At 43.0% G+C, this 13216-nt stretch overlaps 1 protein-coding gene across 2 annotated transcripts in view; it reads right to left on the minus strand.

The window, feature by feature from the left end:
• The window catches only part of MTMR7 (myotubularin related protein 7), a 95420-nt gene that overhangs the window by 7689 nt on the left and 74515 nt on the right, over positions 1-13216 (minus strand). For both annotated transcript variants that reach the window (XM_007174021.3, XM_007174022.2), the window contains 2 exons: positions 3111-3220; positions 1920-2045 (listed from right to left, as the gene is read on the minus strand). In XM_007174021.3, coding sequence (XP_007174083.1) covers positions 1920-2045; positions 3111-3220 — 236 coding nt within the window. The remainder of the gene's footprint in view (positions 1-1919; positions 2046-3110; positions 3221-13216) is intronic.

Raw genomic sequence — 13216 nt, forward strand, 5'->3', positions numbered from 1 at the left:
TCATTTCATTGTGGGGTAGGTATTATCACTCTCATTTTAGAGAGGGGGAAACTGAAAGAGAGGTTAAATACTCACCGAAGCTCACGCTACTGGGAAGTAGTTGATGCCACCTTGTAACCAAGCTCCAGAAGCCACCACAGCCCATCTAGCCCAACTCTCAACCAACAGGCAATGCTGCTTATCAGTATAATAGCAAATACTAACCGTTTTACAAGAAACAATTAGGGATGCTTTCCAGTGATCTTTAGTATACTTTAGAAGAATTCTAGAATGATGAGGGTCTGGAACATATGAGAAGTTTCAGCCCTGCTTTGGAATTAGGGGTAACATGAGTTTTTATACTCTCAAATTGTCTGGATTAAAAAAAACCAACTTTTTAATCAAATACTATAGGATAGTACCATCAATATCACCAATGCTCTAAAACAGCCAGAGCTTTTCCCTTAAAAAAAGTAAGGACTGGTTGAAGTTTGGCCTTGACAACTCCTAAGTTTAATGGGCAGGAATCAAAAAGAGCCAATGTTGGTGAAGGAGAGAGACTCCCAGTGGTGTGCAACTCAGCCTCCCCACTCTCCAGACATAAATGAAGGACTCCAGCCCCTAACCTCAGTCCAGGGGAGGGGTCTGAAGCAGGAATGTCACTCTGAAGTCTCAGTGCTGTCACAGGTAATAGGAAGTTCTCTGACACATTCAAAACAAAAGGAAAGAAAAAGCCCAAGAGTGGACACCTGCCACTTCTCTCTTGTCCCCAGAGTGTCAGCTGATAATACTCGATAAAGGAGACCTAGCAGTAGAGCTACCCCATCAGGCTTCCTGGCTCAGCATCTACCCCAAGCATGGATTCAGGATCCTCTGAAGCACTTTCTACCAAATCATGGTTCAAGAGGCAGGAACCAGGTAATCTCCCAGCCGCTAGGAAGTCCCTGCAGTCATTTTAAGATTTTGGTTCTGGCTTAGCCAAAGCTTCACCCTTCCAGGCAACTAACACAAATATTCTGCAGTTGGAAGCAACATGTCAAGTTTTGATGCACATCTGAGAGGTGCAAAATCTAGGAGAGGATGTACCCATAATTTCAAAGAATGCAAAAACATTGTAGGGCTTCCCTGGTGGCGCAGTGGTTGAGAGTCTGCCTGCTAATGCAGGGGACACGGGTTCGAGCCCTGGTCTGGGAAGATCCCACATGCCACGGAGCAGCTGGGCCCGTGAGCCACAATTGCTGAGCCTGCGCGTCTGGAGCCTGTGCCCCGTGACGGGAGGGGCCGCGATAGAGAAAGGCCCGCGCACCGCGATGAAGAGCGGTCCCCGCACCGCGATGAAGAGTGGCCCCCGCTTGCCGCAACTGGAGAAAGCCCTCGCACGAACCGAAGACCCAACACAGCCAAAAATAAATAAATAAATAAATAAATAAATAAATAAGAAAATCCTTTTAAAAAAAAAAAAAAAACATTGTAAAGTTTTCAATATTCTCATCCAGAGTTGTGAAGGACAATTTAAAATATAAAAGCAGTACGTGAAAACACTTTTTCCTATAGAAAGTTTTTTCTCCAAATATTTTTTCTGGAGAGTGTTTTCTGTTTTATAGTCATGTTACCTCAAACTTGAAAATATATATCAAACTTGAAATATATTAATACAAATGATGTATAAAACTATTTTACAAACTGCTAAATAGATATTTTATATTTGCCCCCAAATTCACCTTTAATAGCATTGATTTGAATTGGCTCCAAAATCCCAGAAATTCACCTTCTTATTCCAAGCCTGTTTCCCCTTTTTCCCTTTAATTAATCATGCTGATCTACCAAGAGAAAAATAATGTTGATGAGGAGGGGAAAAAGTTGCCAACAGTTGTGAGAAGAGAGGTCCATTCTGTCCAGGCGCTGCGTGCGTGGGACAGTGGCCAAGCGGCCACACTCACCATGAAGCCCTTCAGAGTCCGGTAGTGAGGGTCCAGCAGGAGGCTGGCCACCGAGCACACCTGAGCAGTCCTGTCCCAGCCATCGGAACAATGAACAAGCACACTTGCCCCTTCCTCTGAAACTGCCTGAAAAACAGGATGGGCAAAGGATGGCTATCAACAGGAAAAATCATCAGAATTAGCTCTGGTTTTGTACTCACAGAAAGAATCAAAAAAAGATTTACAGGCAAAAAATCAATACCAAAACCTGTTCCTTCATTTATTGAGTGTTCACGCCCCTGTGTAGTTAGGGCGGAGCCAAGGAGAGGTTTGGTGCCGGTAACTGAAGCGTCACTTCCCTTCCCTTATATCCAGAAGCCACAAGCCCGGCTTCTGTACCATATACAAGCAGGCTTCCTGTGTGAACGTCTCCTAGCCCACCTTCAACCCTCACTTCCTCCCCGCCGGGTTTCCACCTTAAGCCTTTCCAAATGAAATTCTGGAGCTGCTGCTGGCTGCAATCATTTTCAAAAAGAAAAAGAGAAAAATTACAAATTGTAAAACTATGAAATTAGAGATAAAAGAATAAGAGCCAAGTAAAAGTGCCCAGCACTGAATAAATATTTGTTAAATGAATTATCTAATAAAGGGGAGCATACCATGTCATCAGAAAAGATATGGTTGTCTTTAGGTATAAATCTGAGGGGAATTTATTTAAAAAAAAAAAAAAACGCACTGAACAACAAAATAGACAATGCATTCAAAAGCAGTTGCAGCAAAATCTTCCTCTGGCAGAACAGAATCTACCTGCCAGGTTCAGGAACATGACTTGCTTCTGCCGTCACTGAAAAGGGGGAGCTGTTTGCTAAGGTGGAAGCTTCAGGCCTCGGTCACTCAAGTGACTCACATTTGGATGTACCCTCCTATAGAAAATTATTCCCTCCACCCAGGACCAAGCCTAGTTGAAGAGAGACCATTCTGAAAGTATTTTACCACTTGATCGCCTTGATGATATACTATCAACTGAACACCATCCTCTCTTTCACAAAATCCCATCTTCAGAGGGCAAACTTCATGGAGGTCTGCAAAGCCAGCTTTGGTATCACCCAGTTTAGTACAGAGGAGCTCATGCGAGGGAACAAGATCTCCATTCCGCAGTCAGAGTACACTGGCCGCTCTGCCCCATAATTTATGTTCTCTGCGTTCGCATACCTTTGCAATGAAGATTCCTGCATCCATGATGGCCTTAATATGCCTCAACCAGCCAGAGTTCTCCAGTCCCCAAAGAAAATCACTCATGGAGGGAGATTTAAGTTCACACACTGCAAGATAAATTGTGTTACAGAAAAAAAATACAGAAAATCTCTCATTTTACATGTGATCATATTTGCAGGCAGTTTAATGATTCCTTCACTGTAGTATTTTCTGGAAGACTTGAGTCAAGATAAATGCCCAAGCTTACTCATTCTACTGAACAGTTCCAAGTAAGGCTTTTCTGTCTTCTTTGGTCACAGGGGACACATCTGTTTAGGAGTATTATATTGGTAAAGTTTAAACCCTAATAAATGAAAATCATTGAATGTTACCATAGTAAAAATAAGAGAAGATTTATTTATTCTTCCAGCAAAGATATTCAAAATGTGCCACCAAGAAGCACTTGAGTAAGAATGCCCTGGAGGAAAAGACTCCTATAACGAACTCCAGCACTTTCCCAACTAGAACTCCATCATCCAAGCACTTCAGTTGCGGACTGCAGTAAAAATACAAAACAGAACTGTCCTAGAAGTCTTAAATGGAAATGATCGAACTCCTCCTACCAACAACCCTACCCAAAGGGAGTAAAGCGTGTGAACTTAAATATGAGACCCTGCACTTCTGAATGCTTCTAGAGCATCAGGTTAGGGGTTTTCCCTTTGGTTGAAAATGAAGATAATCCAGGATTCCAATGATACCTATATTTTACAAAACTAAGGCAGGTGTGTAAACACTTCTATAATATTATCACAATTTCATCTCGAGAGCTTATCTTTTAGTTAACATGAAGCATGAAAAAACTTTAGGGCTCAGCATCTGACTACATATCACAAATATGACATTCCAAAGTTCATGGGGTTCATACCTATAAAAGCCCTTTTGAGGAATCTTATAAATTAATGAAAATTGAATAATGTTCCATAGATTTTGTTTGTTTAAAGTGTATTTCTTTGGGCCTTGATTTCTTCATGTTTAAAACAGGGAAGGTGTACTAAATTATATCTAAATGCCCTTCCAACTCTAAACTCCCAGATTCAACTTTTAAGTCTATGAAAGCATTGCACATTTGCAATACATAAAAACAGTTAACAATGCTTAATTTATCAGATGCCCTTCCCTCAAATATGCCAGATAGCAGAGGGTTCACTCGTATTTCCCACAACATAAGAGCCACACAAAAAAAGCACAAGTAGTTAAATTCTGAGTCACAGACGGCAGCAGTGAGGAAGAAAATAACACCGAGATTCCCAGCTTTTAAGGCCCTTCTTAAGAAAAAACCGTATTATGAATATGTTCAGGCAAGAGTCCAAACTCCTCCTTCCAAAAGCTTGCCCTGAGCTGGAAGCCCAGCTGGAGAAGTGAGCTCTCTCCAGCATCGCCCTGGTTCAGGACACTGTCCCTTTGAGGTCACAGTGCTGCCGGCTCCCCACCAGCAGCGACGTAGATTGTTCCAGGAAGATTAACCTGATTTGCAGTCTTCAAACGTTTTTGCCCATGTGCCCCTCCACTGATTTTTAACACGATGTACCCTCTCAGGCACCCTGGAATAACGCACCATAATAAGACTGAAGGTGTGTTCGCCGTCTGTAAGGTGGCAAAAGGGCAGTTCGTCAGGGGAGGTGGGAAAGGACGGCTGGTTCACACCTGGACGGAGGAGCGTCTCTAAGGCAGGCGAGGCAGTTTTAGGGAGGAGCACGTACGGAAGTCAGTGCCATAGAGCAATCCAGCCAGGGCGCCCCTGGGAAAATCTTCCCGTGACCTCGGGCTGTACGTACTCAGTGTGGAGACAGACGCTGAATCTGCTGCAACCCCCGGGGAGAAACTGGGCCGGGCGTGGCTCTGCCCTCGGGCACGCGGACGGGGCCGGGCTGGCCGCAGCGCTGCCCAGGCCCTCCGAGCAGCGCGCACGACGCAATCCCCGCACCCTCCGTGCTGCGGCCTCTCCCGCGGGCGCCTGCTGTTTGGTCTTTTCTGTCCAACCCCGGCCGTGACCCAGACCGTTCAACTTAATCCTAAAATACACACATTCCACCACGTAGAGTCTCTGGACCCCCTGAGTCCTTTAAATCTTCTGCAGATAACACTGACTTGCAAACAGTTTTTTGTTTTTTTGTGGGTTTTTTTTTTTTTTTTTCCACTGAACTAGCCCAAGTTTCCGGTGGTCACGATCGGGTTCAGGGCTAGCTGGCATCCTCCTTCGTTTCAAAAAGTCCAGGGAGCTACAGGGATATCTTGGCATCCAAGCTCTGAAGCTCAGTCCAAGAACAAATGATCCCTTTTGCCGTCTCTTCCCACCAGGTGTGGAAATGACAGCAAGTTTAAAAATAAAGACGCCAGGCTGTCCAGCTAACTGGGAGGTGGCCTGTGCCAGTGGCAAGAGGGGACCGGCCAGCTCACAGAGCAAGGCCCTAAAAGGTGCTGTGGAGAGGATGCCCAGGCCACCCTCGTCACTGGCTCACGGCCCAGGGGACCAGCTGCCGCATCTCTCCCAGGTCAGCTCCTCTCCTTCCACACGGAGGATGGCTCCTTGTTTAACACATCTGCTTTCGGGAACGTTAAAACTGGGTACATTCAATAAAGTAGCCTCCCGAGGTTTCACGCAAGGGAGCGGCTGAGAGAGTGTTTCCCCTCACATGCTGAGCGGCGATGGTTAAGAGCCGTCAGCCCACAGGTGATTAATACACGTGGACAGATGGGGGTACACTTGAGACTCCAAGAATTAGCGCCTGGATTTTTAAATATAAAACTGATGGGTTTGTTTGGATAAACTCAGGATAAGGCAGAAATACTGATCGGTTCACCCTTGTTGCCAAAGCTGAACCAATATTTACACACCATTTTGCTGAACAAAGTTCATTCCAGCTGACCTCAGAGGCGTCAGCCACAGATCACAGAGAACCAGACTTATTATACTAACCTGGAGTTTAGTGCCTGGGTCTAGTGACATTTGTTTTACATAACAGGGCAACTATATCCCACAAACACATAAAAACAACACTTAAAAAAAGATCGATAATTATGGCACCTGAGGAAATAGGAAATTTACTTGGAGGAAAATGAACCTTCCATGATCTTCCTTAGCTATTTCCTACACCAAGCTCATTTCTTCCTACACAGTGACTGGGTGGGGATCAGTGAGGGTGCAGAGTCTCCACCTGAACCCTGTGGGGTTGGTCTTCCTTGTGTCTAAGATCTAAAGTTGGAAGGTACATGGCCCTCCCTTACTTACCAGCCAGACACATACCTGAGCTCTCCTAATGTTTGATTTGTCTCCTTCCCATTTTGGAGTCAAAAACCCAAGCCCAAGGAAACGGCCTTCAAAGAACTAGCAAAATGATGGTAATCTCCCTCAACTGGACATCCCAGCAGGTGATACCATTCAAAGATGACTTAATTATGGCCTGTACAACAGAAGTGTTTGGTAAAGCCTGCCCTGTCGTCTCCCTTTTTTACTTACAGCCCACCCTGGTGACAGAATCAACTCTGCAGTGAAGTGTACTCGGCCTATTAATGTCAGTGGTGCTCTCCTCCCCACCCCTGCCAACTGACATGGACCCTCTTTATAGAGGCCTTTCCATTAATTGGAGAGATCTGTGTATTAGCTTCTCTGTATATTACTGGACACCAATAAGATTCCAGCTTTGTTTAGGATGCTATTTCCTGGAATCTCCACACAATTAACAATGCCAAGAAAGCCATTTTTGAATAGCGTTGTCCTCCTCTAAAGAATTCGATGCTAATAGAAAGTGGTAAGTTGCGATCCAGCCTAAATTCTGCACACCTGTGCTAGCACCGCTTGCGTTAGCAGCATAGATAATAGTATATGCAGACATACGTGGGCATGAGTATGTGTCTGTGTCGAGCTATAATAAACATGTATGTGTGTGTAAATGCATGTATACACACACACATTCCAGTAATACTAATTACCATTGACCTAAAGAAAATCAAGCAGCTGGTTCACAAAAGAATGCCCTATTAGCATTTATTAGCTTTGCATATGAATTTTGTGTCTAAAGACACAATTTGCCACAAATAAATTTTAAAATACATATGCCCATTTATGTTACATTTACCATATATAAGGCTTGGGATTTGGTCATTTTCTCTCAGTGAACAGGAACTCAACCAAAGACAGGGCTTAAGGAATGAGCAAGTCTAAATAGGAAACGTAAGGCAGATGAAAATAGAGAAGTCTAGTCTGCGAGAAGGAAGGGGTGCTGAGAGCCTGTGAAGTCGGGGTGGATGTAAGATATCAGTGGTAAATGCTGGAGAGAAGGCCGAAAACCATCTGAGATTAAGATGTTGGCAGCAAATAACAGAAGTGGTGAAATAAGCAGTACACGTAGCTGGGGACGTAACTGGTGGAAAAGCATTCCACGCTCATCACACCGGCTGAGCAAAGCTGCAGGACCAATGCACCCATCGAATCTGAGGCCACATTGTCACTGGCAAGCAGACGCTGAACTGCCCCATCCCACCTGCAGCCTTACGGAAAAACTGCTCGCCTTGTGGCTAATATGAGTCATGTCTATCTTTAGTTTTATGGGAGACACGTTCTTCTATAAGTGCTCCTTTTGTAAATGTCCTAGTTATCCAAAAGCTAGCTGTCATGATGAATAAAATGAAAACAATAATTCTGAGGGTGAAATTTTTCGATCTTTGAATTGTCCCAAGGAACATCAAGATACAGCATAATTAGGATAAAAAATAGCCATTCTTCTCCCATTAAATCTTTGTTTTCTCTTGTCCTCTCCTTTGCTAAAATCACCCAGAGATGAAGTCTTTGGCTTTGACATCCAATTAAAACATTCAACCATCTGATCTACCCAAGGACAGCCCTCAGGAAGATCACTTCTGAGAAAGCAACATCTTCTCTTCCCGCCATGATTTTCTGCCCTACATCAAAATCAGTAACATCACTTTGTATTAATAAATGAAGCTTTTTTTCTATGCAATGCCCAGCGTATAGAAAACTCTCAACAACTGTCTGATGTACAAATGATTGTCTGAAATAACTATGCAGCTCCTAGTGATTTCCTCTACATTCGTTATCTACCATACAGCATATATTTACTCCCAATTTTCAGATTAGCAAGTGTGGCTTAAAGAGTTTACTAAGTCATCCATGGTTACTCGGCCAGCAAATAACTGAGCTGGAGTCCCGGCCACAACACGTATGCCCTAAAGCTCACGCTCTTTCCTCTCTGCCTCAGTGCTTAGAGCATTAGATCTCAGTCTAGGTCGGGCGACACCATCCAGCCACATTTTACATCCTCTTACAACACAGAGAGAGCCAGGTACACACCCTTGATGCATTTCTTTCTTCCAAGTGACCACGGATTGATAACTAGTGGAGCCTGACGAAGAGACCTGTTGCTCTAGCAGAACACTTATTAAAAAACCTTTCCGCTGGGTGGAGCTATGCAGTTCACTTTAATGGGAAAGTAGGTTTTCTGTGTGGAAACCCATGCCACATTGCTAAATTTTGAGGGAGGGTGACCAGATTTTTCAGCCAGGTCTTATTGGCTGTCTCGTCTAATAGGTTAGTAATCTCAGGCAATTAATAATAGGGAAAGTCAGAAGATCGAGAACCGAAAAAAGATCAACCTTTATAGCTTTTCATTAGCTCATAGCTGGTAGAACTTCATAGCATAAACTTGTAGGCCATGTTACAGGAAATACTCACTTTGAAATGAAAAACTTAAATGTGACTATAAAGGGTTGACCTCTTCCATTTCTTCCAGGCTTACGTAGCCATCACCACATAAAGTAACGAGGTGAGGAAGAAAGCATCAAATAAAAAGGACACCGGGACTGAGAGTTACAACCTTACCTCTGAGCAGAGAAAAATACTTCGTGGGAACCTCGGAGCCGGGTGTGTTAGGGACTGTCCCCTTCTAGACCCTGGTGCACCCGCGAGCACCAGGCAGGGACGCCAGAGCAGGGAGTCGTCACACGAGCACAGTACCCACGGCCGTGGTGCCCCCCACAACACACTCGAAGTTCTCTGCTTTCACCTGTCGCTGCTACACCCAACAAAGGTTCTGAACAATCGGGCCTCACAACCTTCACACACAAGCACAAGTCACGTATCCCTGGGGCCACCTGACTTTACCACAAAACTTTCTCCATCATCACTGTCCCCAATTCTAGGGGAAACGATAAAAGTGGTTACCACTTGGGGCCTGCTAAAAAGATTCCAATCTTTTCAGTTGAATCTTACAAACAGCCCTTCACTACAGCATTGTCCAAACTGCTGAATGGGCACCGGGCCTTTGTTCCTGTGCTCTGGACCTGCTTCCATTTGATCATCTGTCAGGCTGAGGTCTGTATCTCTGTCAGACAACTTGCTGAGAAAACATCCACCGGGCCCGGCATGGGGTTTATTAAATTATTTTCGATGAACTTGTGCTGAGTGGACACAGACCGTATCACAAGGCAAGCACTTCCATGCCTCTGAAATTGTGCTTACTCCACGTCTCTTGAAGAAAAAAATTAAGAAAAGCCACCCATAAGAAAGCAGGGGATCTATCAAATACCTGCCTAGCTGCCTGAATTAATCTACAGCCCATTAGCTTGTCCATTTTACGCAGTGCTTACTTTAAACTACAGTACTGCTTCCCAAGAAAAAGCATAATGCACCTTATACTGGAAAGCACTTTACAGTTTGCAAGGAATCTTTTTTAACAAATCTGTGAGTTAGACAGCAATGATATATTGCTTACATTGTTTTACAAATACAGGAAATGAGGTTTGTTCACGTTTACTCAGAGACTAAGGCAAGAACCCAAACCCAGATCTTCAGACACTCAGGCCAGGGCACTTTCTACCCAAGCCACCACCTAGAGAGACTGTAAAGCAAAGTGGTTACGAGTATGGTGTCTGGGACTTCCCTGGTGGCACAGTGGTTAAGAATCCGCCTGCCTATGCAGGGGACACAGGTTCAAGCCCTGGCCCAGGAAGATCCCACATGCCACGGAGCAACTAAGCCCGTGCACCACAACTACCGAGCCTGTGCTCTAGAGCACATGAGCCACAACTACTGAGCCCACGTGCCGCAACTACTAAAGCCCGTGTGCCTAGAGCCTGTGCTCTGCAACAAGAGAAGCCACTTCAATGAGAAGCCCGTGCACCGCAACAAAGAGTAGCCCCCGCTCGCCGCAACTAGAGAAAGCCTGCGTGCAGCAACGAACACCCAACGCAGCCAAAAAATAAGTATATTTAAAAAATTAAGTGTCCAGTACATAATAATCACCCCATAAATGTTATATCATCATTACCATGTGGGTGGTTATCTGTGAGCCTGTCCAATAAAAGAACCACAGATCAACGAGGATCACGGTGAAATGATGGAAAGTACTAGGCTCAATTCTTGCTTTGTTATGTGATACCAAGAAGGGTATGTCTTTAAAAACTTTTTAATTAAAAATGTAATACACCGGACTTTGTAACTGGAGAGAGGCGCTCCTACTGGTCTTGAAGAATAACCTGTCGTGTTGTGAACAGCTTATGTGGAGGTCCAACATGGCAGAGAACTCTAGGACCTAAGGGTGACCGCCAGCTGACAGCGCTCAGGGCCCTCAGCTGAATGCAGCCAATAACCTGCATCAGCCTGGAAGCAGGTTCTGCCCCATCCAGGTTTCCAGATGAGGACACAGTCCAGCTAGCACCTTGACTGCAGCCTTGTAAGATCCTGGGCAGAGGGTTCCTGGCTTCCCATTGACACATGAGAAATGCCCAGACTCGTGACTCTCAGAAACTGTGACCTGATAAGTGTGTATCGTTTGTGTTCCATGTAACATACCAACCATAGACAATTTTGTAAATAAAGAAGGAAAAAGAAAAAATTCACCCATCGTCCTCTCATTCTAATCCAATTATCATTCTGGAAGTTCTTCATAAATATGGTTTACTGTATAGCAAATCAGAGTATGTATACAATTTTACAACCTGAATTTTTCACTTACATTATACATGTTCTCCCATGTTAGTAATATATTTTTCACATTTATCATTTTTAATGGATGCAAAATTTTCTATCAAAAGGTAGAGTGTTTAGTCAGTCTACTATTGTTGAACATTCCTGAGGCTTCCAAAATTCTATTATTATAAATAAAACACTAATATCAAAACAGGTATTATATGTCTTTCTTTTTTTAAACCATATTTTGGATTAGTCCCTAAGGGGAATTAATCTGGTAAAAATATGTATCTCAGAACAAAATATATTAGGTATCTCTTGCCAATTTCAATGATACTAGAAATATTTAAAGTACTAGTTTTACCACATTCTTTTCAGTATTGAATATTTTAATGTATTTAAATTTAAATATTTAAATAAATTCAATTTTATTTAAATTAAAAAAATTTTTAAGAGAAAAATGGTACTTTGAGGTTTTAACTACATTTCTTTAATTATCAGAGCAAGTTTAAATGTTTTTCTATGTTTATTTATTTCAACTTATTTTTCTTTAAAGAATTATCTTAGATTGAGTTGCCTAACTTCACTGAGACACTTTCTTCATCTATAAAGTGCAGATAATATTACGTACAGCACACTATTGCTGTGAAATCAAATACAGGCAGACCTCATTTTACTGTACTTCACAGATATTGTGTTTTTTATAGGTTGAAGGTCTGTGGCAACCCTGCATCAAGCAAGTCTATCGGCACCATTCTCCCAACAGCATTTGCTCGCGTCATACCTCTGTATCACATTTTGGTAATTCTCGAAATATTTCAAACCCTCCACCAGTGAAAAGATTACAACTCTCTGAAAGCTCAGATGATGGTTACATCTTTTAAGCAATAAAATATTTTTAAATTAAGGTACATACATTGCTTTTTTAGATATTAATGCTATTGCACACGGCATAGACTACAGGATAGGGTAAACATAACTTTCACATGCCCTGGGAAACCAAAAAATCCGTATGACTCACTTTATAGCGATATTCATTTTACTGAGGTGGTCTGGAACCGAACCTGCGATATCTTCAAGGTCTGCCCATTCGTGAATCATTTAAGTAAAAATACTGAGGAAGCCTGGCACGTAGCAGGTGCTCTGTTTTTAGTTAAATGCACAAATCAATGAATGAGGGGTCAGTTATACAGAACTACACTGTGGCCAACAATATTAATCTAAGATTCATATAGAATCCAGGCACGCCGAAACTAGTGGTGGGGAGAAAGGTCAATTTTCTGGGCAACATACAAAAGGTGGAACATGTTGACTGAAAAACAGGAAGGTGTCACTGCCATCATGTCTTTCCCATAAACACCCGCCTACCTTGAAAACAGGTATTTATTTACGAAGCGGCGCGATAGTGCGGCTCAATTTCAAAGCCCGGATGTGAGGTAATTCCATGTGCCCCTCTCTCCCTCCCTATCACTGATTTCCTCCCCCCAAATCAAGGATGCCCTAGGAGGTTTTTATTTCCACATCTGATAACAATTTCCTCAGCCACGGAAAGAGCCTATTCCAGGTTCTTCTACTGCCTGTTTCAACAACAACAAAAGAAAGAAAATATAAGGCATCCTTTTATTATTTGAGGGAAAAGCCATTATTTATATGATCAAGAGGAAAGGCTCTGTGGAAAGCACTTAATAAATCACACAATTGCTACATAACTGAAAGGCTTCATTATTATCTCACTGGGAGGTGCGAATGTCACAAAATAGTTTGGTTTAGAACTTAGAAACCAAAGTTAACATGCAATCAATCAGCTCCATAAAAGGACCTACATCGGATGTGAACTTGGTCCTAGATTTCAGTTTCTGATGAAATACCCTGCAGCTCTTGCTCACAGACAGGGCTATTTCGGGCCAGAATGCAAACAATTTTTCATTTCTGTTATTCAGAATCTATCCTGATAATATCAATATCCCTGATAAGAGAAATTTTGAAAAAAAATAATAATCATGAAGGAAATGCATTATTCCGCTTCCTACCAAGTGACCAGCAGTACAAACCTTCCGATCTCTTTGATGCCAAGACAGCTGTTTGAAGGATAAAAGCCTCAAAAGGTGGGTCTGATTGCATCAGTTCATCAGCTGAGCTT

The sequence above is a fragment of the Balaenoptera acutorostrata genome, chromosome 21, assembly GCF_949987535.1.
Source record: "Balaenoptera acutorostrata chromosome 21, mBalAcu1.1, whole genome shotgun sequence".
Taxonomy (NCBI): domain Eukaryota; kingdom Metazoa; phylum Chordata; class Mammalia; order Artiodactyla; family Balaenopteridae; genus Balaenoptera; species Balaenoptera acutorostrata.